The sequence below is a fragment of the Ornithorhynchus anatinus genome, chromosome 14, assembly GCF_004115215.2.
Source record: "Ornithorhynchus anatinus isolate Pmale09 chromosome 14, mOrnAna1.pri.v4, whole genome shotgun sequence".
Taxonomy (NCBI): Eukaryota; Metazoa; Chordata; class Mammalia; order Monotremata; family Ornithorhynchidae; genus Ornithorhynchus; species Ornithorhynchus anatinus.
The window spans coordinates 44,784,614-44,809,895 of NC_041741.1; the positions used below are offsets into that span (position 1 = coordinate 44,784,614).

Here is a 25,282-nt window from a genome sequence, read left to right on the forward strand (position 1 = left end):
TATAGTAAGCACGTAACAAATAACATAAAAAGACTCCCAAAACCTCAGCTTCCCAAAGGGGAGAAAGCTGCTTCTTGGGGAGTTTCAGGTCCCGGGGCTAGGATGGAGCTGTACGCATTGTTACCTGTGACATCTTTCTGTGTCTCTCTTTTGTTCCTCATCCAGGAAGGTTGCATGAGGCCAGCCCTCCGGTCCCCAAACCAAGAGGGACGCCCAAGCCCCCTCCTGAGCGGTACGTCCTCTGTCCCGGGGAGCCCTGCCCCTGCCTCTCCTCCTGGTCCTGGGAAGGGGGTGGTCCCTGCTACTGGAAACTCAGAGCCTTCCCTGCCCGGCCTTTCCACTGATCCACCCTGAGGGACCCAGGATCTTTTTCGTCAGGATCAGCAGAGGACTGTCTCTTCGGGGAGCGCCTTTCTGGGGAACTGGGATTCCCTCTCCGCAACAGGCTCGGGGAGGCGGGGCGGCCTAGTCACGCTAGACAAGGCTGAGGCGAAGCAGGGGGTGGGAGTCGGGGCATGGGCGGTGGGGAGGGGGAACCAGGTCTGGCCCAGGTCGGTTCCACCCTTTTTCTGGTAATACCTCTGAGGAGGGGGAAGGAGAGGGAAAGAGAGGTGGAGGGGCAGGAGGACAGATCTCTGGGCTGGTGGGATCTCTGAAGTGATATGCAGCCAGTGTGGACTGACCCCCAGCCTGGGCTGAGCTCTGGCTGGTACACACAGTAAGCGCTCTGCACATAGTAAGCACTCACTAAGTACGATTCACCAGCTCTGTGCCTCATTCTGCTTTCGGGGGGCAGCCCCAGAGCTGGGGCTTTGGGGCCAGGGTATCCCGGGGTAGCATTCCAGGCAGGTTCCCTGAGTCCGTCCTGGCCTCCTCCAGGATTCCCCCAGGATCCTTTGCGATAGGGATGGCAGGGAGATCCATAGGCATTTGCCTTCTCCCTGGAGGATGAACTTCCCGTCCCTTTCTTTGCCGTTCCTTCCCTTCTTCTCCCTCCCCCCTTCCTAACAGAGGGGCTGCCCCCAAGAAGCAGAAAGACCCTCCCTGGATCGCCCTGGTCCAGTCGGAGCCCAGAAAGAAACCAGCCCCCCGACCCCCTGGTAGCAACAAGGAGCCCCCCGCCCAGGCCGAGGAAGAGGAGAGCCAGGCTCAGGCCCAGGAGAACCAGCCAGTTGGCCGGGGGGACCCCAAACCCTACAATCCCTTCGAAGATGACGAAGAGGAAGAGGAAGCCCCGCCCGCCGGACCTCCCGCTGCCCCCGAGCGCGGCGAGCTGAACCCCAAACCCCTGCACCCCTGGTACGGCATCACCCCCACCAGCAGCCCCAAGACCAAGAAGCGGCCGGCTCCCAAAGCACCCCAAGCCTCTCCGCTCCGTGAGTCCTTCTTCCCTGCGCCCCCTTCCACCCTCTTTCCCTGCATCCTCACTCCCCTCCCTTCTCCTTCTGCCCGCTGATTAGTGTATAGTTAATTAGGATCAGTTGTGATAGAGAAGCAACGTGGCCTAGTGGAAAGAACACAACTCTGGGAATCCGCGAACCTGGGTCCTAATCCTGACTCTGCCATTTGCCTGCTGTGTGACCTTGGGGAAATCACTTCACTTCTGGGCCTCAGTTTCCTCATCTGTACTTAGACCGTGCCTCCCAGTGGCATATTGGATAGAGTACGGGCCTACGAGTCAGAAGGTCATGGGTTCTAATTGTGGCACTGCTACTTGTCTGCTGAGTGACCTCGGACATCCGATGAGGTCTGGGGTGTCCTCTACGGAGGGCTTCGCCATCTGAGCTCCTCTGCTCCTCCACCGCTCCCATCAGGATCCGCTCCCCTGGGGGGCATCTCCAGAGGGAGAATGGTTAGAGGGGGTTGGAGCGTTGGCTGTGGGGCTGAGTCTCCTGTGGGCACCGGGACCGGAACGTGGGTGCCCAGGTGATTGGTATCTGGGGGCTGGCAGGGTGGGCCCGGGGAGGCCGGATGCCCCGTCCTCAGCTTGCTTCCCCCGCTGGGGCTGACGGTGTCTGGGCAGGGGCGGGCCGTCTCCCGGGAGCTGGGGTCCCTGCCCTCACCCCGTCCCCTGGTCTCACCCCTCACAGCCCCCCACGCCGCCCGCCTCCCGGCCTCCCGCCTCTCTCACTCGGAGCCGCCCTCCTCCACCCCGTCGCCGGCCCTCAGCGTGGAGAGCCTGTCCTCCGAGACCTCCGCCAAGGCCCCGGGGGAGTCGGACGCCGCGCCCGTGCCCAAGAGCTCCTCCGAGCCGGCCGTGCACGCCCCCGCCGCCCTCGCCCACAACTCCTCCCTCTCCTCCTCCTCCTCCTCCACCTGCTCCTCCTCCGGGGAGCTCGTCCGGCCCGGCCCGGCGGGGACCCCCCCGCCCGGCCTCAGCTCCCCCGCTCACAATGCCAGGAGCAGCCCCGGCCCTCGGCCCAGCAAGCCCCGCGGCGGGACCACCCCATCTCCTCTGCTGCCGACCCCCGAGAGGAGTCCCGGGAGCTCCCCGCAGCTGCTCGTGAAGGTAAGTGCCTGAGCTCCTGGCTCTCCCCATGGCTGGAGAAGTCAACTCTCTCCCCTCCGAACCCGGGGCCTCCTCCGGCAGCCCCTTCCCCTCTTCCCACTGGGAGCCGGGATTCCTGGCCTCAGCTCTGCGCATCCCAGGGGGATCTCAGCCGCCCCATTCTCCCTGACCCCACCCCTCATTTTCTCCCACTGGCTTCTTCCAAGGAATCTGGGGAATTGCAGAATCCAGTCAGTGGTATTTATTGAGCTCCTACTCTGTGCACAGCACTAAACTAAGCGCTTGGGAGAGTGAGTGGACACGTTCCCTGCTCACAACACACCAACCACGGAGTTAACTTTATTCATTCATTCAGTCGTATTTATTGAGCGCTTACTGGGTGCAGAGCACTGTACTACGTGCTTGGGAAAGTGCAGTAAACAGTGACATTCCCTGCCCATAACGACTTCACAGTCTAGAGTGGGGGAGACAGATATCGATACAAATAAATAAAATTACAGATATGTACTTAAGTGCTTTGGGACTTGAAGCGGGGAGAAGCAAAGGGAGCAAGTCGGGATGACGCAGAAGAGAGTGGGAGATGAGGAAAAGTGGGGCTTAGTCTGGGAAGGCCTCTTGGAGGAGATGGGCCTTCAACTTGCTCTCTCACCGAGGGGCGTGGACTCAGCTGGGTCCTCGAAGACTCTGGGCAGAATTCTGACCTGCTTCCAACTTCCCCGGGCCAGATGTGGCCCCGGGTGTGGAGTGGGATGGGCGTTTCCAGGAGGAGACCCCAGGGTCCGCTCAGCAGGGCGGATCTTCTCAGACAGGCTCCCGTGGCGGGTGCGGGGTGGAGGGGACCTCACTGTCGGCTTTCCGTTCCGTTAGTTCTGAGTTAAGGAGCAGATTTGTAAAGCGGTTGGGAAGTATTGACAGAGCTCTGTTTGACAACGGTGGCTAATCCGTTCCCCACACAACAGCCACCTCCTGCCTGGAATTCTGGGCGGCGTGTCAGAGCTTCTGGGTTCCATCCCAGAGGTGGTGAGCTGTCTGGCGGCAGTCTGGGGAAGCAGTGTCGGGCACCGGGGCCGGGGTTTCCCGTAGAAAACACCTTGGGCTTCCTCGGGTCAAGGAAAATGTCACTTCAGCCCCATACTGGGTCCCGACTGGTGACCTCCCCTCCCCTCCAAACACAGCCTTAACCTCTGGCCTCTTAATAAAGATAATAATAATAATGTTGGTATTTGTTAAGCTCTAACTATGTGCCAAGCACTGTTCTAAGTTCTCGAGTAGATATGAGGTGATCAGAGTCCCTGTCTCTCGTGGGGCTCATGGTCTTAATCCCCATTTTACAGACGAGGTAACTGAGGCCCAGAGACGTTAAGTGATGGAGCTGGGATTAGAACAAACGACCTCTGTCGCCCAAATCCTTGCTCTTACCACTAGGCCATGGCCTTGTTGCCTCAGAGAGGAGCCCTATCTCTAATTGATTGTCACGTCGGTCTCCCCCATTAGACCGGAAGCTTCTTGAGGACAGGGATTGATCTACAAACTCTACTGTATTATGCTCTCCCCAGTGCTTAATTCAGTGCTCTGCACGTAGTAAGCACTCCATAAGTGCCTTTGACTGATAGATTGCTGTGCACACAGTAAAGCAGTCAGTAAATACCATCGATCGATCGATTGATGGATTGGAGCCCAGAGAAGCAGCTTGGCATAGCAGATAGAGCTCGGGCCTGGGAGTCAGAAGGTCATGGGTTCTAATCCCCGCTCTGCCACTTGTCTGCTGTGTGACCTCGGGGAAGTCACTTCTCCGTGTCTCAGTTGCCTCCTCTGTGGAATGGGGATTGAAGCTCTGAGCTCCACGGGCGTCAGGGACTGTGTCCAACCCGATTTGCTTGTATCCACCCCAGCGCTTAGTACAGTGCCTGGCACATAGTAAGCACTTAACAAATACCATCATTATCATCATCATCAGCTGGCCTATCCAGGTCCACTCCAACTCCCACCCCCACCTCCAGTCCTTTGCTAGGATCCCCACCTTCCTGGGCCCCCGTTCTCCCACCCTCCTCTCTCAATCATCTTCTCCCATGTCTCATTCCCTAGTCTTCCTGCAAGGAGAACCCCTTTAACCGGAAGCCTTCCCCAATGGCCTCGCCTTCAGCGAAGAAACCTCCCAAGGGGTCCAAGCCAGCGCGACCCCCAGCCCCTGGACACGGCTTCCCACTCATCAAGCGCAAGGTATCACCTGTGCCCGCGTGGCGGGGTGGACAGGGGCTGCTTTGCGGGAGAAAGGAGTGTGGCCTAGTGGGAAGAGCATCGGCCTAGAAATCAGGGGACATGGCTTCTAATCCCGGCTCCGCCATGTGCCTTTCATTCAATTGTATTTATTGAGCGCTTACTGTGTGCTGAACACTATACTATGTGCTTGGGAGGGTACAATATGACAATAAACTTACCTGTTCTGTGACCTTGGGCAACTCATTTAGCTTCTCTGTGCCTCATTTACCTCATCTGTAAAATGGGGATTCAGCACTTGTTCTCCATTCATTCATTCAATAGTATTTATTGAGTGCTTACTATGTGCAGAGCACTGTACTAAGCGCTCGGAATGAACAAGTCGGCAACAGATAGAGACAGTCCCTGCCGTTTGACGGGTTTACAGTCTAATCTAATCCCTCCTTCTTTGACTATGAGCCCCTCGTGGGACCCGGACTATGTCTGATCTGATGATCTCCTATCTACCCCACTGCTTAGTACAGTCCCTGGCATATAGTAAGTGCTTAACAAATACCATAAATATTGGTAATAATACTAATAATAAGGGGTTTCCACTGCCAGGAGAACAGATAGTGCTGGAAGGAAGGGTACCCTTTGAAAAAATGTTAAAGGAGCTGGGTGGAAAGGAGGGGGAATTTGGAAAGCTTCTCCATAGCATTGAAAGATAATTTCAGAGAGGAGACAGAGCAGGGTCCTCCATCTCCCTAGAGAAAATGAGCTTGCTTGGCTCTTGCCTAGTGGAAAGAGCTTGGGCCTGGAAGTCAGAGGACCTCCGTTCTAATCCCAGCTCTGCTGTGGGACCTTGGGCAAGACACCTTCTCTGTGCCTCAGTTTTCTCAAATGAGGATTAAATACCTGTTCTCCTTCCTACTTAGATTGTGAGCCCCATGTGGGATGCGATTGTATCTAACCTAATTAACTTTTCCCTGCCCCAGTGCTTAGAACAGCGTTTGACACATAGTAAGCCCTTAACAAATACCATAAAAAAAGAAAAGAAAGTCTCGACAACGAAGCGCTGTCGAGCTAAGGGAGGCACTGTAGAAGGAGCCGGGGGATCTCCAGCCCGGGAAAGCTTTGAGAGTAACACTTTAGGCGGCTGTTAGCACGATGATAGCAGGTTATCCAAGTAGCTGCTGTATGACAAACTGAAAATAGGAAACAGAAAGCAGCGAGGCCCCAGGAGACCATCAGAGGACACAAAAAAAACAAGCCTCAGACAATGCTGCTTCCTCTCTTGGCAGTCAGTTCCTATAGCGAGAGCAGCGTGGCTCTCTGCCGTCCGGAAAGGAGCCACTCTATTGGAGCAGAAGGTCTGTAGGGAGAATGTCACAGAGGGGCCAGAGCGAAAACACAAGTGGCAAACATGACAGCTCAGCCAGAATCAGCTTTTCTGTGTCCACAGTGCGGCTGAGACTGGGGTTCCTGCCTTTTTATTTTTTTAATGGTATTTGTTAAGCGCTTACTATATGCCAGGTACTGTACTGAGTACTGGAGTAGATACGAGCTAATCAGGTTAGACACAGCCCATGTCCCACTTGGGGCTCGCAGTCTTAATCGCCATTTTGCAGATGAGGTAGCTGAGGTCCAGAGAAGTGAAGTGACTTGCCCAGGGACACTGTGCAAGTGAAGTGACAGAGCTGGGATTAGAACCCAGGACCCCAGCCATGGAGCGCTGCGGCCACCGCCCAGCCCAGTAGGACGAGGCACGGTGGGCGGAAGGGTCTCCTGGGCCCTCTGAGGCCCAGGCCTTTGCGTGTGGCCGAGCCCTCAGGGGAGTAAGGAGGGAAGTCCCTGAGACTGAGGCAGAGGATCCTGAGGGAGGGGACCCTGCTGGGTGGGAAAGGGCTGGAGGAATGGAAACTGGGGAAGGGACTGGGCTGGACGCCCCCCTCTCCCTTCCACGAGGAGGGAGGAAGGAAGGCTCCCTCCCACACCAGGGGGCCGGCAGTTCTCCCCGGTGACGTCCGCGGCTTGGTCGGGCAGGTCCAGTCTGACCAGTACATCCCGGAGGAGGACATCCACGGGGAGATGGAGGCCATCGAGCGGCAGCTGGACGAGCTGGAGCACCGGGGGGTGTCGCTGGAGGAGAAGCTGCGCAGTGGGGAGAACGGTAGGCGCGAGGCTTAGGGGGAGCCGGGGCGGCCCAGGCTCTCCGCTCCGAGGATGGTACGGGCCGGAGGGTTGTGTACCGCCGCCGCCAGTAGGGGAGAGGAGGGCCGTACCATTCTCCGCCGGCTCCGTTACCGCGGCCCCTGCTTGGGGAGAGGCGCGGGGTAGCGGTGAGACGCGTGTCCCCGTTCGGCGGTGCCCCAAGAGTGACGTGGCCTCCCGGCCGGAGGCGGGTGGTTCTGTCTCGCAGCGGGCTCGCTCACCTGAAGCCGGGGGGGTTTCGGTTTTTCGGTTTGCAGACGGTCACGAGGACGACCTGCTGGTGGACTGGTTCAAACTTATCCATGAGAAGCACATGCTGGTGCGCCGGGAGTCCGAGCTGGTCTACGTGTGAGTCTGGAGAGGCCGGGAAACCGAAAATCTCCCCGCGGGAGCCACCCGGGTCCTCCGCCCTCTTATTCAATCGCCGATCAATAGAGTGAGAGGCAGCGGGCCTGGTGGGAGGAGCGTGGACCTGGATTCTAATTCTGGCTCTGCCGCTTGCCCACTGGGTGACCTTCGGCAAGACACTTCACTTCTTGGGGGACCTCAGTTTGTTTCTCTGTAAAATGGGGACTCAACACAAGTCCCTCCTCTCCCTTAGCCTGTGAGCCCCACGAGGGACAGGGACGGTATCCAATCTGATTATCTTGAATCAACCCCAGCGATTAGCACAGAGTATGCACTTAATAAGCACCACAGTTATTATTAGTAGTATTTATTCAGTGCTCACTCTGCACACGTGGGAGAGAAGAATAGAGTAAGTACACCTGATCCCCGCTTACAGTCGAGTGGGAGAGGCAGACCCTAAAGTAAATGTATAGGTAGTGGAGAAAAAACAGAGTTTAAAGTGATGTTCATAAGAACCGTGGTAGGTGAGGGGCAGAGGATGAGTGCCCAAGTTCTTAGGTGAAGGGAAACTGCTGAAATGGCAGTGGGGGGTCGGGGGTAACAACGTGGATAGATGGGGTAGATGAGAGTAATCAGGGAAGGCCTCCTGGAGGAGATGGAGTTTCAGCAGGGTCTTGAAAGCAGGGAGCTTGGGAGCAAACCTGGCTGAGGCAGGGGAGTGAATGCAGTAGCTTGAGCCTTCCCCTAATTGGGTCATTTTTCCATCCTGGGGCTCAGTTTTTCCTTGGAGAGATGGTGAGAACCCTCAAACACCCACTGGCTGCTGGCGTTTCAGCCCCGCCCCTCGGAGGGAGGGTCCTCCCGGGCAGGAGAAAGGCTCCCCTCAACCCTCCTCCGGGGGTCCTGGACCCCCACAGGCCAGTAATGCTGTCCCTCTTCTCTCCTGCAGCTTAAAGCAGCAGAACCTGGAACAGCGTCAGGCAGACGTGGAATACGAGCTGAGGTGCCTTCTCAACAAGCCCGGTGAGCCCTCGGTTCCCCACTTGCCTCGCCGCCGCCCACCCCTCCCCTGGGCTGGCTCGTCCGGCCCCGGGCCGAGAAAGCCAGGAGCTTGGCCCTCTATTCGAAGGAGCCCCCGTCTTCTCCCGACTTCCTCTGGTGGCTTTGGCCAGTTCCCCTTAAACCCTTCTTCCATTTGCCCATTGGGCTAACCCTGACAGAGGGGAGAACGGGGTGACCACGAAGCATTTTAGCAAATAGGAAATGGGGGAGTCGGAGGGCTGCGGTTTACTGTCCTTGGCTCCCCGTGCCGCCCTGCTGAGTGACTTGGAAAGGTCAGGGTCTGTGGCCGGCCACATCCAAACCCGGCACGTCCTTCGGCCCGGGGCGAGGCCGGCCGTTCGGGGGGGTCAGGCGGCCTCGGAGGGAGGAGGCTGAGGTGGGAGGGACTTTCTCGGGCCGGGGGAGAACTGGTGACCCACGTGATCTTTTTCCAAGAGCCGGGGCACCCCCTGATAGAGCCCCATGAGCAGCATTTGTGGGATATAGAAATAGATCCTGCGTGGTGGGAATCCTTAGGGCGGGGCTGAAGGTCCCGTACCCAGTTTGCCAAGCCCAGTGAGGGCTGCGGGCAGATTGCCCTTCATTCACTCTTCTTTCGGTCGTTTCTGTTGAGCACTTACTGTGTGCAGAGCACTGTACTAAGCACCTGGGAGAGTACAACACAACAGTAAACAGACACTTTTCCTGCCCACAATGAGCTCATCCCTCTAGACTGGAAGCTCGCTCTGGGCAGGAACTTCACCGTTTATTGTTGTACTGTACTTTCCTAAGCTCTTAGTACAGGGCTCTGCCCGCAGTAGGCATTCAATAAATACGATTGAATGAATGATTGAATGAGCTTACGCTTCCCTGGTCTGACAGGGCACAGAGTGAGGAGCAGGGGGATCGAAGAGGAAGTGGCTAAGTTTCTACCCTCGGTGGTTTCTAACAAACTCCGAGCCTGCCGTGGAGGCTTTTGGCATCCCGTGCATACCGCAGTTCTGGCGCCAACGAGGGGAGGGGTTGCCGAGAGTAGGTGGCGGGTGTAGAAGGCCCTGGGGAGTCGGGGCGGGAAAGGGGTAGCCACTTCCGTGGACTGGGGTGAACCAACTCCCATTTAATAGCCTACTAGGGGAGTCATACAGTCAAAACCCTTATGTACCCAATCAGGCAGGAATGAGTGAGAAGCAGCATGGCCTAGTGGATAGAACACGGGCCCGGGAGTCACAAGGACCTGGGTTCTAATCCCAGCTCCTCCATTTGTCCCCTGGGTGACCTTGGGCAAGTCACTTCTCAGTGCTTCAGTTACCTCATCAGTAGATTGGGGATTAAAGATTGTGCGCCCCATGTGGGACAGGGACTTTGTCCACCCTGATTTGCTGGTATCGTTTAGTACAGTGCTTGGCACACAGTAAGCATTTAACAGATACTGCAGTTGTTATTATTGTTGTTTTGAGTGGAGAGAGTGGAAAGGGCTTTGGATTGCACTGGCTTTAGGGGAACAGATGTTAAGTAATAATGTTGGTATTTATTAAGCGCTTACTATGTGCCGAGCACTGTTCTAAGCGCTGGGGTAGACACAAGGGAATCAGGTTGTCCCACGTGGAGCTCACAGTCTCAATCCCCATTTTACAGATGAGGTAACTGAGGCACAGAGAAGTTAAGTGACTTGCCCACAGTCACACAGCTGACAAGTGGCGGAGCCGGGATTCGAACTCATGACCTCTGATTCCAAAGCCCGTGCTCTTTCCACTGAGCCACGCTGCTTAAGTAAAAGCAAGACGGTGCTCCCAAGCAACAGATTGGGATTCTCCACGAAGGCATCCACCTAACAGATGTCGGGGTCCCCGTGAGCTTGGCACTGTGGGGACGATGCCAGTAACTTGGCCCCAGGAAGGTTAGCCGTAGGTTGGCCTCCCCGCCCTATGGGATTGGAAAAGGATCAGAGGAGGAGCCCGATGGCGGCTCCACCTCATGCCATCTGCCAACGGGGGCCGGGTGGGGGTTTTGGTGTTTGCGGTGTGAATGGGGCCTGGGCTTTCTGTGGCTCAAGCCGGGGCTGGGGTTCTCACAACCCAAAGTGGGCGCTGGCTGGGTGTGGGCAGGGCAGGCGGGGGCTGGGTGTGAGCAGAGTCCACCAGAGAAGGGCTGCAGATTGGAAATCTGGACCTGTGGCATCAAGGTTGCCATGATGACGGGGGGTTGTGGGAGCAGGCGACCGGATGGGGGTGAGGCAAGCGAGCAGAACCGCTCAGAGCGGGGCAGAAAGGAGCCACCGCTTGTGAGCCTTTTACTTCCTCTTTCTTCCCTTCCATTTCTCCCTCCCTTCTCCCCCCGACCAGTACCTCACCGCCTTAGAGCTCCAACCCCAAGTTTGCACCCGTGCTCAAAATGAAAAGCCGGCATCCCCGAGGCCCCGTAATCGTCGGCGTTGGTGACTAAGTGCCCGCAGCTGGGTATTGAAAGAGACCTTAAGGTGGAGGGAGTGATTACAACAGGGTTTAGCTACTACGGTTGTCTGCTAGGGTTGCGTCCTCCCCACCCCCCTGACTCTGACCTCTGGCCTTGGGCAGACAAAGACTGGACGGAGGAGGATCGGGGGAGGGAGCAGGTGCTGATGCAGGAGCTGGTGACCATCATAGAGCAACGCAACGCCATCGTCAACTGCCTAGATGAGGACCGGCAGAGGTAACCCGCCAGCGGAAACGAGATCTCCCCTGGGGAGGGGAACCTTAGTTACCTGCGCTGAGGGCGATTGAGAAAAGGAGTTAATAATAGTAATTTCGATACTTGTTAAGCGCTTACTGTGTGCCAAGCACTGTTCTAAGCACGAGAGGTGATACAAGTTAATCAGGTTGGACACAGGCCCTGTCCCATCACACTCTTAATCGCCATTTTACAGATGAGGTAACCGAGGCACAGAGAGATTAAGTGACAACAGCGGACGTGTGGCGGAGCCGGGATTAGAACCCAGGTCCTTCTGACTCCCAGGCCCGGGCTCTATCCACTAAGCCACGCTGTTTCGTGTAGTCACGCTACTTCTTGTTGAGTTGAACAGACGGGGCAGTTTGGATAGCCGGAGCCTGTCTGCCCACCCATTTCGTTGCTCCGGTATAACTCTCCCAGCTCTTGGAACCGTGCTGGGAGCTTGGTGAGGCGTAGGGAAGGATGGGGCTTTTCTAACAGATTGGGTGACGATGCTGTCGACTCTTGCTCGTTCTAAACTCTGCCGGTCCCCCGTTTCCCCAGATGATTGGAAACTGATTTACTGCTTCCCTGAATTTTTCTCCCTTGCTTCTCGCTTCAGGGAGAAAGAGGAGGACAAGATGTTGGAAGCCATGATCAAAAAGAAAGGTAAGTGAGAAAGTAGGGGGTCACGTCCTCATCCCGGGGTCCCTGACAGCCTGATTCCTTCTCTCCCGGAGCGAGCAAAATGTTTAGACTTCACTCGTGGATTGGGTCTGATAGGGTTTGTTTTATAAACTAGGGATTGGTACATCAATTAGGGATCAGTACGTAAACCAGAGTTTGGTGTATAAAGAGTATATAGAGAGTTTGGAATCAATTAGTGGTATTTATTGGGAATTTACTGTGTGCAGAGCATTCGTTCATCCATTCAATCGTATTTATTGAGCGCTTACTGTGTGCAGAGCACTGTTCTAAGCACTTGGGAGAGTACAATACAACGGAGTTGGTAGACACGTTCCCTGCCCACAATGAGCTCTCAGCCTACAGGGGTTTATGTAAACTAGGGATTGGTATATAAATTAGGGAGTGGTATTTAAGCGTCACGTGTGGGCAACCCAGGTGTATGTGTTCACATGAGAAGCAGTGTGGCTTAGTGGTTAGAGCACAAGCCTGGGAATCAGAAGGTCCCGGGTTCTCACGCCAGTTCTGCCCCATGTCCGCTGGGTGACCTTGGGCAAGTCACTTCACTTCTCTGTGCCTCGGGTACCTCCTCCGTAAAATGGGGATTAAGACCGTGAGCCTCGTGTGGGACGGGGACCGTGTCCAACTTGACTAACTTGTATCTACCCCAGTGCTTAGAACAGTGCTTGGCACCTAGTAAGTGCTTAACAAGTACCATCCTTAGGTGTTCGCATGTACCTGCCCACAGTAGCAGTGTGGCCCAGTTTGGGCGTGTGTGGACAGGTTGGCTCCAAGATGTGGTCTGTTGAGGGCTGCAGGGGCATCGGGGGGCCAGCCAGGACGCGCTGTTGCTCCGACTCGCAAGTGGGTCCTCAGCCTCGGCCTACGTGGGCAGCCGCTGGGTGCGAGGTATCTCTCGGCTGCCACGGCCCCGACCGCCCCATCCCCACCGGGCTCCTCTCGCCCTCCCCTTCTGCAGAGTTCCACAAGGAGGCCGAACCCGAGGGGAAGAAGAAAGGAAAATTCAAGCCCATCAAGGTGCTAAAACTTCTGGGGAACAAGCATGACTCCAAAAGCAAGTCGCCCAAGGACAAAAGCTAAGAGCCGGGCCCAGCCAAACGGGAGATCTGGACAGACGGGAGGCCCGGCCGGCCGACGGAGCCTCTGACCCTCACCCCTGGTAGCCACGGGCCCTGTCGGTTAGCCCCCCGCCTCCCACCCTGCCCACCGGCACGGGTTCTGGCCGAGGCAGGGGCGCCCTCTTCTCTCCCCTGAGGAGGATTTCAGGATCTACCCAGAAGAGGGAGGAGGAGGAAGCGGGGCTCTCCTGGACCGTGGCCTTCCCCTTTCTCAAGACCTTCGGGTTGAGCCCCCCAAAGAGCTCCCTGTGCCTCCCTCTCTCTCTGCCGTGGGCAGCAACGGACGCTGCAGCTGCCAAGGAGATTCGATCTGGATGGATTTCTTTAGTGACCACGGTTTTTATTCCCGACTAGCTGAGCGGTAGAGGATCCAGATGGCGGCGGGAATCTTGCACTACCGACCCCTGACCCCGTCCCCGCCTCTGCCCCTGCCAAACTGCCGCAGCTGCCTCTTCCCTCCCCACCGCTCCACCTCCGCCCTCCCCTCCCATCGCCGTTCGAGAAACGGCTGGCAATTTGTACCTTTCACCGCCGCAGGTTCAACTGCAGTCGGTCCCCAGCTCTCCTCCCTTCACGCCTCCTCCGCTCCGGGCCCGTGGCGATGATGGGGGGGGGGGGTCAAGGAGCAGCGCCCAGCTTCCTTGGCTTTTTCTCTGAGCCCAGGGGGTTGGTCTCCTCCTCTCCAAGAATGGGCATCCCTCTGCTCTGGACTCTTGCTTCGGCCTCAGGATTGGAAGCAGGAGGCACTTTCTCCTTCTGACCCTCCCCCCCCTTAAAAACACTTTCTTCCTCCTTGCTTTGGAGATATTTATTAAGCTGCTTGACCAGTCTGAGTTAAAGGCCGAGTTCCAGCCGCGGTGGCTGCGTTCGGATTTCCGGTAGGGCTCCTGAGGGGGGGCCGCAGAGCCCCCCGGGTCTCGGTAAACCAGGCCTGGGGGCCGAGTGCCTTCTTTCCTCCCTTGTTCCCCCTCAGAGCACCAATGGAAAGGACGCCGATCTGTCCCCTTCACTGACCTCTCTGGGCCCGTCCCCCCCAGCCCAGCCAACTCAGAACCAACGGGGGGTGACCGCTCCTTTCCGAGGCCGTCTCTGGTCCGGAGGACTTCCCTGGTGGTCAGTTGCCAAAGGTTCTATGAACAACAGCTTTTGGGCTGTGCTTCCTTCCGCCTACCTGTGAATGAGGACCGAACCGTACCAACTCCCCCGGGGAGGTCTGTCTGCACAACAGTAAATGGAAAATGACTGTATTTTTGGCCCTCCACCAGCCACCTCGTGTTCTCCCAGCAGCCAGCTCTGCCTGCAACTCCTACCTCACTGTCCGGTGGGCGGTATTTCTGTTCAGTCCAGAGGGTGCACAGCCCAGCGCTCCCGCACCCAGGAGGCGCTCAATAAATGTTACCGATCGATGGTTGGGTGAGACGCTTCCGTCAGAAAGTGGTGCCTGGGAAGAGGGTGGAGCTTCGGAATGGGAGTGGGGGAGAAGAGCCCTTTACCCCGGCCTGAACCCACGCCGCCTCTCCAGGCCACTCCGGACCCCAGGGTGTTTGGCTGCTACGGTTTCAGACTTAGGTCTTCTTCGAGCACTTAGTACAGTGCTTCGCACGCAGTGAGCGCTCGATAAATACGATCGAATTAAATCAATGGTATTTACTGAGCGCTTGCTGTGTGCAGAGGACTGTGCTAAGCGCCTGAGAGAGTACAATTCCATAGACTTCCCTGTTCACAATGAACTTACAGGCTAGAGGATGGCAGAGGACCCTAGAGGAATGAAATGTGTTGCAAACCACTGAGGAGCCACTGGTCCTCTTCTCTCCTCCCACGTTTGGTTCTGGGTTCACTGGGAACAAAAGCAGCTTGTCCTCGGGATAAGCCTGGAAGGACCGGAGGGAAAGTGGATCCCAAAAGCTCGCATAATAATTGATTGTGATATTTGCTCTGCGCGTACTGGTAGATAAGGTTCAGACTGGACTCGGTCCCTGTCCTGCAGGGGACTCACAGTCCAGAGGGGAGGGAGAACAGGCACAGAATCCCCTTTCACAGATGAGGAAACTGTGAGGCCAAGAGAAGTGGAGTGACTTGTCCAAGGTCACACAGCAGGCGAGTGGCAGAGCCGGGATTAGAACCCAGGTCTCCTGATCCCAGGCCCGGGCCCCACCCGCTAGGCTCCGCTTGTTTCTCTGGATGGAGGATTTTTTGCCCCTCTAAAACTGGAGTTGCACCTTTGAGGGCTGCTACTGCAAAATCCAAGGGGTGGCAAGGCATCCGGACTACCCTGACCTCAATCTGAGAGCCTGGGATCCCCTTTGTGTTCACCGAACTGTCAGCTGGCACCCAGGGCAGGGGGAGAGTTCTTCCCTCCCCGAATGTTTCTCATCTGGTCCGTAGGGAGCGATGGGCAGTGGCTTGGAAGTGAGTTTTCTTCCTCTTTCTAACCCAGAGAACAAATCAAACCGGCCCCTTTAAAAGCAAAACTCAGGTTTATGTAAGATCCAGCTAAGGAGACCGTGCACTGACTGGGATTTTTACCCCGGCCTTCAGGGAGCTGCTTGCCCTGTGTTGGAGAAATCGACTCAATGCTGGGAAGAAGTGATTAACGCTGCCTGTTTTCCAAGTCTCCCAAAGAAACTGAACATGCAGCGCAGAAAGGGGATTTGGGAAGGACTCAGGGTCGAGGGGTGGATCAGACTTGTTTGGGATGGTGGTAGGAGGGCTCTTCACTTGGGGAGATGCCCTCTCTGCCCGATTTTCCTAAATGGAGGGAATCTGGTCCTACCCATCGTCCACCCTGCTGACCGCCCACTGCTAGGCGGCTTCTTGGACTCCTGGGGGCTTCTGGTTCTGCCCCCAGCTTGGTCTGTGTGGGCGGTGGGTGGCCAGACCCAGAAGTCCCGGGGCGAGGGGAGTTCTGACTTGCGGGTGGGCCGAGCTGGTCTACGGGCGAGCCCCCAGCTCTGGATGGAGGCCCGTCTCTGGAGCTGGGTCGAGCCGGGAGCCCTGCGGTCGAGTTGGGTTCCTCAGAAGAGGCTCTGGCCACTGCTTCTTTAAGTCTGCGGCTTCTCTGTTTATCAAGGTCTTCCATCTCTCGCAGTTTCTGCACGGGGCAGCGGGAGGAGAGAGTTGTTTGGGAGTTAAAAGAATCCCGAATCGATTCTGCCGAAACCGGGGCCGCAGCCGGTCCCCCCGGTTCTCCCGGCTCCCGCGGACTCTTCCCTCCACCCCCCCAGTTGGGACAAAGCTTTGCCAGGGGATCGCTCAAGACACCGGGCTCCCCTGACCAAGGCCCGCTGGAGGAGGGGGCCTCAGTCTTACCTGGGACATTTCAGTGAGGATGATCCCTCGATACTGCTTGCCCCGGCCCAGGGCTTCCATCTGCAACAGGAACTCCCGCCTCTCCTGGACCTCGTTCACCACTGAACGGCAGAGGCGGACGGTCAGTGCCGGGAAAGGAAAGCCGGTGAGCGCCCCGTGAACGGACGGCCAGCGAGCCCCCGTACCCGCTCCCGTTGATCCGGTCTATGCCACGCAAACTGTCTTCCCTGAGCCGGAACAAACCATCACCTGCACACTTCTTAACGGACTGAGTTTTCAGCCCAGGACACTAATAGGGCAGTGGTCGGTTTGCTGTCGTACTTGCCATTTGGGCTCGTGAAGGGAAGGCAGCTGGGGTGGTGTTGCCATTTTGCCTTTTCTCGTGCGTGTTCCGGGTTGCTCAGAAGTGCACGGGATTGGCCTCCTTTTTCGCTTGCTGGGCTGTGATGGAGGGCTACGCTTCCTTCCCTAAGCCCTCGTTTCCCCTCCCCAAAGCCCTCGTTTCCCCTCCCCACCCCCCCGCGTCGCCTACATACTCGGCCGTGTACCCCTTAAGCACTTTGATCCTCCCCCAACCCCATGCACTTATGTACATGTCTTTACACTCTGCCATCTCCTCCATCTGTAATTTATTTTATGTCTCTTTGCCTCTCTAGACTGTAACATCCCTGTGGGCAGGGATCGTGTCTACCAACTCTGGTTTACTGTACTCTCCCAAGTGCTTAGTACAGTGCTCTGCACACAGTAAGTGCTCAATAAATACCAGTGATGGACTGATTTACCTCCACCCTGTTTCCGGCTTCCTCAATCTCTGGAGTCTTCCCAGTGGGCTGGAAGGGCATGCTTGAAGGAGTGGCAAAGCCTGACATGCTCTTCTGTTAAGACAGGTTGCCCTGGTGCTGCCGGGGCAGCTGGAATGGGCCAGGAGGTGGGCCCAACGCCACATACCCAGCTAACGGTTGGGCGTGAAGACAACCAATCTTCTGTGAGTGTGAAGTGGGTGCCAGCTGGGTGATTTGCCCTGGCTCCATCTGTTGTGTGACCTGGGGCAAGTCTCTCTGCTTCTCTGGGCCTCAGTTTCCTCATCTACAGAATGGGGATTCAGTCCCTGTTCTCCCTCCTACTTAGACTGCAAGCCCCTTGAAGGACACGGACTGTCAGACCCGACTGTCTGGTATCTACCCCAACACTTAGTACAGTGCTCGACGCATAGTGGGTGCTTGGCAGATACCACTATTATTATTAGCGGTATGACTATTATTAAAAGTATCGATAACAATACCGATAACGGCAGGCAGAAATGCAACACGGCAACTAATACAGTCCTTCCAGGAAGGGCCGGCCTGGTGTCCACATGACGTGGGGGTCTCCTTGCTCAGCTTTCTCACGGACCCCACTGGGGACGACCCAAGCTCCCCTCCCGAGCCCAGCAGCCCCCGACTCGTGGCCGCTCTACACGTCGGCCCCTTACATTCCTCAAACCGGTCAGGCTTGGGGGCCGATTCCTCTTGCGCGACAGGTTTCTGCTTTCTTTTCCGCTCCTCTACATCCTTCCCGGTGGCAAAGATATTTTGGAGTCTTTGCTTCTCCTTTTCCAGATCTCCTGCAGGGGCCAGGGAGACGAAGTGTTAGAGGATGAGGCCTCTCTACTCCTGCTTGGGGGTTCATTTGAGGCGGGAGACATCATGAGGAAACACGGGAGGTATACCCACGGTTCCCTCACAGAGAAGCTTAGTGGATACGGCCCGGGCCTGGGAGTCAGAAGGCCATGGGTTCTAATCCCAGCTCTATGACTTGTCTGCTGTGTGACCTTGGGCAAGTCTCTTCACTTCTCTGGGCTTCAGTTACCTCATCTGGAAAATGGGGGTTAAGACTACCAGCCCCATGTGGGACAGGGACTGTGTCCAACCTGATTTGCTTGTGTTCCCCCCAAGTGCAGTGCCTGGCACATAGTAAGCGCTTAACAAATACCATATACCTTACATCTGGGGAGCGCCGAGCTTTTCTCCATTCTCCATCCAGTGAACACGGAGGAGGAGGGGAAGCTTGCTCTTTTAATCTTTTTGACAGATGGAAATAAGGCCCAAAACACAGAGAGAAGGATTTTGCCCACAGTGCCTTAGGACCCCTGCGGCTAAGGTGGGAGGAGACTCCAAGTCTCCTGGTTCCCAGTCAGGGGCTCAGCCGTGACTAGAGTATGGAATCCTCTGGTGAGGCAGCGGTTTTCCTCAGTGATTTCGATGGTGGCCTCGGGCAGCAGGAAGATGCCACCGGGAAGAAAGGTGGAGGGTCTCGGTGAATGAACCCGAGGGGAAGGGAGCAGGGTGGGTAACGGGACGCGAGAGGAAGGGCCAAGAGTGGCTCTGAAGCAACACGGGAAGGGAAGCTTGAGTCCAAATTCTGACAGGGATTGGTACCAAAAAGGCTACCCGGGACCCCAAGCTGCACTGGAGAATCTGGGTTTTACCCCAGGCTGGCTGGGTGACCCTAGCCAGGATACAGTCCTTTTCTGGACTGAGGTTATCCTCTTCTGTAAAACGAGAGTGATAATGAGGTGGCCCTGAAAGCTTCTATGCTAAGTGAAGAGAGATCATTACAATTACGCGGCAACGCACACTGGATCTTATTCCTGTCTGAAATCTCCGGGGTGTTTCTAAAAAATACCAGGGCGATGCTTCAGAAACTGACACAAGCTCCCACACCACTCCTGACCCACTGAAGTTATTTGGATCCTTCCCCCCTTTGTGGTGCTCCTACTCCTGCACAATGAGATTCAGGATGGTCGAGGAAGAAACTCAATTATTGGACCTACTCATCTTGCCTTGTCTGCTGGCCTTCCACCCCCAGAAGAGAAATTTCCCTTGCCCCTGCATCCTTAAACTTTACTTGTGGCCCGAGGCCTGTATTGTTCTCGGATGTAGGCGTCGTTGGCCTGGCAGATGTTTGCTGGCCGGCGGCGGGGCCTGGTCGATAAAATGGGAGGTAGGCGGAGGCCGGGGGGGTGGGTGGTCGGCTTGGGCGGTGATGATGGTTTCTGGCTGGAAGTGGGATGGCACTCGACCGGCAGGGCATCGCCTCCTGGGGAAGGAAGATCGGGGATGGCTCAGGACGCGGGAGCCTTAAGGTAAGGGTGGTGCACAGGGTGAAAGGAACTCATGGCCTAGTGGCAAGAGCATGGGTTTGGGAGTTAGAGGACGAGGGTCCTAATCCAGGCTCTGCCACTTGTCTGCTGTGTGACCTCAGGCAACTCACTTCACTTCTCTGTGCCTCAGTTCCCTCATCTGTAAAATGGGGATTGAGACTGCGAGCCCCACATGGGACAGGGACTGTGTCCAATCCAATTCACTTGTATCGACTCCAGCGCTTATACAGTGCCTGGCACATAGTAAGAGCTTAACAAATACGATTATTATGAATAATAATACTAATAATTTATCTGTGCCTCAGTTTCCTCATCTATTAAATGGGGATTGAGACTGTGAATGCCAGATGGGATAGGGACTGTGTCCAAACTGATTTCCTTCTATCTACCCCAGTGCTTGGCACATAGTAAATGCTGAATACCATTACTATTATTATTATTATTGATGGAGCGGCTGAGCCTTGCAACATGACCTACTGGGTAGAGCACGGGCCTGGGAGTCAGAAAGACCTGGGTTCTAATCCCGGCTCCGCCGTTTGCTGTGTGAACTTGGGCAATCACTTCACTTCTCTCTGTTTCAGTTATCTCACCTGTAAAATGGGGACCAAGACCGTGAGCCCCATGGGGAACAGGGACTGTGTCCAACCTGATTTGCTTCTATCTACCCCAATGCATAGTACAGTGCCTCGTGCAGAGTAAGCACTTAAATACCACAATTATTTGCACAGGTCCTCCTTGACATCTGAACGGCTGGAATGGGATGGAGGTGGAAAAGGGTGGTTCTGGGAAGAAGAGAAAGTAAGTAGGAAAGATGGAAAAGGGGAGATCCAAGGGAGAGGTAAATGGGCAGGGGATGAGTTGGGGAGCAGAACCTGTGGGGATATGGACTCCAGGTATGGACTGCATAATAATTGCAGCAACTGCTAAGTACTTACTTTGTGCCAAGCACTGTACTAAGCTCTGGGTAAATTCGAGATCATCAGGTCCCACCTGGGGCTCACACTGTAAATAGGAAGGACAACTCCCTGGCACATAATAAGCGCTTAACAAATCCCCCAGTTTTATTATTAGCAGGTGTTGAATCCCCATTTTATAAAGGAACTGAGGCTCAGAGAAGTTGAGTGAATTGCCCAAAGTCACATAGCAGGCAAGAGGCAAAGGCAGAATTAGAACTCAGGTCATCTGACTCCCAGACCCATGCTCTTTCTTTGAGGCCACGCTATGCTTCTCATAGGACTGCATCTCCTGACCGTCGGTTAGCTTTAAGGCACTCAATCAGCTGTCCTTTCCTACTTAACCTCGTTCCTCTCCCCAGACAACCCAGCCCATCCACTAAACTCTAACACCGACCTACTCGCTTGCATCTCTCTTGCTATTGACCCCTTGTTCTCCCTCCCTCCTGTGTTGCACTTGGTTTTGATCTCCTAAGTACTTGGATATTCATCCCATCCCACCCGTTCCCCCAGCCATAATTTAACATCTGCCTCTGTCCCTCTGAGGGCAGGGATCCTATCTACCAATTCTGTTCTAGCACACCCTCCCCAGTGCTTCAGTGTCCTGCACACAGCGGACACCCTATAAATACCACCGATTGATGGATTAATTCATTGACGGATTGAAACGAGGCCCTTTAGAGCCATCCTCTTTTCTGCAGACAATCAGTTCTCAGAACCGTTCGGTCGGCTGCAGGGGGGTCGGCGTCTGGCTCCCTGGGCGATTTTCATGACGTACTTTTCATGGAGTCCCTGATCTGGCGCTGCTGGAAGTTGTTGAGTTTGGATTCCTGCATCATCACTGCAAGAGAAAAAGTCACTCTGTGACCGTGCAGGAGGGCAGAGGCTGGCACTAACTTAGATCTTCGATTTGCACCCTTTATTCACCCCGCTCTCAGCCCCACCATGGTTTTATATATATATATATATATATATATATATATGTATATAGATGCCTGTCTCCTTGTTTTGTTGTCTGTCTCCCCTCTTCTAGACGGCGAGCCCGTCATTGGGCAGTGATTGTCTCTATCTGTCGCCACATTGTACCTTCCAAGCGTTTAGTCCAGTGCTCTGTACACAGTAAGCGCTCAATAAATACGATCAAATGAAATCCAGAATTTATTTATTTATACTAATGTCTGTCTCTCCTTCCAGACTGTAAGCCCGCTGTGGGCAGGAAAGGTATCCACCAACTCAGCTGGACTGCGTCCCGCTCCATTTGCTTGCATCCACCCCAGCGCTTAGTACGGTGCCTGGCACAAAGTAAGCGCTTAACAAATGCCATCGTAAATAAGAAATTCTGGTATATTGTACTCTCCCAAGCGCTTGGTACAGTGCTCCGCACACAGTAAGCGCTCATTAAATCTGACGATTGACTGATTGGGTGGGCGATGGCGTTCTTCGTCACCGACCTCTGAGCAGCTCCCGTGTTTGGGGACTGTAGGCCGGCCGGGGACAGTGCCAGAAGCCTCTTCCTCTGGCCACAGCCCCTCTCCTCTCCTGAGACGCCATGGTGGAGATCTGAGAAAGGAAAAACAACCCGTTATTTTTCTTTTTCCACTTCCCACCCGGGGCAGGGACCACCCCAATGTCTCCCTGTCCCTTGGGGAGAGTCCCCCAAACCTGAGGGCCCTTCCAAAAACCTGCCTCTTTCCCCCTCCTCCATCCAGGTCCTACCCCATCTCCCTGTGGGAGACTCTGGATTCTCCACTCACGCTCAGTCAGCCCAGCAATTCTATTTATTGAGCACCTACTGTGTGCAGAGCACTGGACTAAGCACTTGGGCGAGTACCATAGAACAGACACATTCTCTGCTCACAAGGAACTTACAGTCTGGAGGGGGAGGCAGACAGTAACGAAAATAAATAACAGATAGGTACAGTAAGTTTTGTGGGGCTCAGAAGAGGGGGAATAAATAAAGGGAGTCAGTCAGGGTGACACAGAAGGGAGCAGAAGAAATGGAAAAGAGCACTTAACAAATGCCACAATAATTAACATTCAATGGTATTTATTGAACGCTTACTATGTGCAGAGCACTGTACTAAGCGCTTGGAGTATACAATTCGGCAACAGATAGAGACCATCCCTGCCCAATGACGGGATCACAATCTAATCGGGGGAGACAGGCGGACAAAAACAAGACAACGTAATCACGATAAATAGAATCAAGACAGTATAACTACAGCAATATCGATAATAATAACTATTATTATAGGAGAAGCGGGGTGGCAAAATGGATAGAGCACGGGTCTGGGTTCAAATCCCAGCTCCGCCACTTGTCTGCTGGGTGGCCTTCGACGAGTCCCTTCGCTTCTCTGTGCCTCGGTTCCCTCATCTGTAAAATGGGGATGGAGACTGTGAGCCCCATGTGGGACAGGGCCTGAGTCCAACCCGATTTGCTTGTAACCACCCCAGCACGGCGTGGCTTAGTGGCAAGAGCCCGGGCTTGGGAGTCAGGGGGCGTGGGTTCTAATCTCAGCTCCACCGCTCATCTGCTGTGTGATCCTGGGCAAGTTACTTCACTTCTCTGTGCCTCAGTTCCTTCATCTGTGAAATGGGGATGAAGACTGGGAGCCCCAATATGGGACAACCTGATTACCTTGTATCTACCACAGGGAACAGTGCTTGGCACAAAGTAAGTGCCTGGCATGTAATAAGTGCTTAACAAATACCATCATCATCATTATTATGATTATTAAAGTGCTTGGCACGTAATAAGTGCTTCACAAATACCCCAATTATTATTATTAATTCATTCAATCATATTTATTGAGCACTTAGTATGTGCAGAGCACTGTACTAAGAGCTTGGAATGCACAATTGGGCAACGGATAGAGACAGTCCCTGCCCAACAATGGGCTCAAAGTCTAAATGGGGGAGACAGACAACAAAACAAGTAGTCAGGCATTGCTACCATCAAAATAGATAAATAGAATCATAGGTACATACATATTAATAAAAGAGTAATAAAGAGTATATACAAATATACAGACAGACATCAATACTTATTAATATATACATATTAATAAAAGAGTAATAAAGAGTATATAGAAGTATACAGACAGGCATCAATACTTATTAATATATACATATTAATAAAAGAGTAATAAAGAGTATATAGAAATATACAGACAGGCATCAATACTTATTAATATATACATATTAATAAAAGAGTAATAAAGAGTATATACAAATATACAGACAGGCATCAATACCATCAAAATAGATAAACAGAATCATAGATGTATACACATCATTAACAGAGTAATAATAATAATGTTGGTATTTGTTAAGTGCTTACTATGTGCCGAGCACTGTTCTAAGCTCTGGGGGAGATACAGGGTCATCAGGTTGTCCCACATGACGCTCACAGTCTTCATCCCCATTTTACAGATGAGGCCACTGAGGCACAGAGAAGTAAAGTGACTCACCCAAGGTCACACAGCTGACAAGCAACGGGCCAGGATTAGAACCATGACCTCTGATAAATAATATATTTATCTCCCCCGTTTAGACTGTGAGCCTGTGGTTGGGCAGGGATTGTCTCTATCTGTTGCCGAATTGTCCATTCCAAGCGCTTAGTACAGTGCTCTGCACATAGTAAGTGCTCAATAAATACGATTGAATGAATGTATACAAATAGACACAGGTGTGGTGGGGAGGGGAAGGGGGTAGAGCAGAGAGAGGGAGTAGGGGCGATGGGGAGGGGAGAAGGAGCAGAGGGAAATAATAATAATAATAATAATGATGATGGCATTTGTTAAGTGCTTACTAAGTGCCAAACACTACTAAGCACCGGGGTAGATACAATGATAATAATAATGGCATCTGTTAAGCATTTACTATGTGCCAAGCACTGTACTAAACGCCGGGGTAGATACAATAATAATAATAATAATGATGATGGCATTTGTTAAGCGCTTACTATGTGCCAAGCACTACTAAGCGCCGGGGTAGATACAATAATAATAATAATTCATTCAATAGTGTTTATTGAGGGCTTACTATGTGCAGAGCACTGTACTAAGCGCTTGGAATGGACAATAATGATGGCATCTGTTAAGCGTTTACTATGTGCCAAGCACTGTACTAAGCGCCAGGGTGGATACTATAATAATAATAATAGTAATAATGATGGCATTTGTTAAGTGCTTACTATGTGCCAAGCACTGTACTAAGCGCCACGGTAGATACAATGATAATAACGATGGCATCTGTTAAGTGCTTACTATGTGCCAAGCACTGTGCTAAGCGCCAGGGTGGATACAATAATAATCATGGTAATAATGATGGCATTTGTTAAGCGCTTACTATGTGCCAAGCACTGTACTAAGCGCCAGGGTAGACACAATAATAATAATAGTAATAATGATGGCATCTGTTAAGCGCTTACTATGTGCCAAGCACTGTACTAAGCGCCAGAGTGGATACAATAATAATCATGGTAATAATGATGGCATTTGTTAAGCGCTTACTATGCGCCAAGCACTGTACTAAGCGCCAGGGTAGACACAATAATGATAATAGTAATAATGATGGCATCTGTTAAGCGCTATGTGCCAAGCACTGTACTAAGCGCCGGGGTAGACACAATAATAATAATAGTAATAATGATGGCATCTGTTAAGCGCTCACTATGTGCCAAGCACTGTACTAAGCGCTGGGGTAGATACAATGATAATAATAATCATAATGATAATGATGATGGCATCTGTTAAGCGCTTACTATGTGCCAAGCACTGTTCTAAACATTAGGGGAGATGCAAGGTCATCGGGGTGTCAGCAATCAGTCTTCATCCCCCTTTTGCAGATGAGGTCACTGAGGCCCAGAGCGGTGAAGTGACTTGCCCACAGTCACCCGGCCGATCGGTGCAGAATCAGAACCCAGGCCCTGGGCCTGCCGGAGGAGGTGACGGTCCCTTCCTCCAAGCGCCGGCTTCGGTGGCGATGGAGCTGGTGGGCGCGGTCACCATGACGACGGGCCTCACTTCCGGGCGTGACCCGGAAGTGAAGCCGGGGGCGG

General features: G+C 54.0%; 2 protein-coding genes across 5 annotated transcripts in view; one reads left to right on the top strand and one right to left on the bottom strand.

The window, feature by feature from the left end:
- MICALL1 (MICAL like 1) overlaps positions 1-14,224 on the top strand; it is a 28,974-nt gene extending 14,750 nt beyond the window's left edge. The window contains exons 7-16 of the mRNA XM_029079375.2: positions 166-232; positions 1,012-1,376; positions 2,091-2,509; positions 4,595-4,729; positions 6,752-6,878; positions 7,177-7,267; positions 8,217-8,290; positions 10,882-10,996; positions 11,616-11,662; positions 12,657-14,224. Of these exons, the coding sequence (XP_028935208.1) occupies positions 166-232; positions 1,012-1,376; positions 2,091-2,509; positions 4,595-4,729; positions 6,752-6,878; positions 7,177-7,267; positions 8,217-8,290; positions 10,882-10,996; positions 11,616-11,662; positions 12,657-12,778 (1,562 nt within the window). The 3' untranslated portion in view covers positions 12,779-14,224. The remainder of the gene's footprint in view (positions 1-165; positions 233-1,011; positions 1,377-2,090; positions 2,510-4,594; positions 4,730-6,751; positions 6,879-7,176; positions 7,268-8,216; positions 8,291-10,881; positions 10,997-11,615; positions 11,663-12,656) is intronic.
- Positions 14,225-15,274: 1,050 nt separating this feature from the next.
- On the bottom strand, positions 15,275-25,258 carry C14H22orf23 (chromosome 14 C22orf23 homolog). 4 transcript variants are annotated; one of them, XM_007658075.3, is made up of 7 exons: positions 25,118-25,258; positions 21,672-21,780; positions 20,999-21,061; positions 19,012-19,203; positions 17,597-17,728; positions 16,126-16,226; positions 15,275-15,907 (listed from the first exon to the last, which is right to left on the bottom strand). In XM_007658075.3, the coding sequence occupies exons 2-7, from the start codon at positions 21,769-21,771 to the stop codon at positions 15,497-15,499; spliced, it is 999 nt and encodes a 332-aa protein (XP_007656265.2). In that variant the 5' UTR covers positions 21,772-21,780; positions 25,118-25,258; the 3' UTR covers positions 15,275-15,496. The 4 variants fall into 4 exon arrangements, with proteins under 4 accessions (XP_007656265.2, XP_028935270.1, XP_007656266.2 ...); XM_029079437.1 differs by having other exon boundaries at positions 25,108-25,257; XM_007658076.2 differs by lacking the exon at positions 25,118-25,258 and adding an exon at positions 24,986-25,018.
- Between the last annotated feature and the right edge of the window lie 24 nt (positions 25,259-25,282).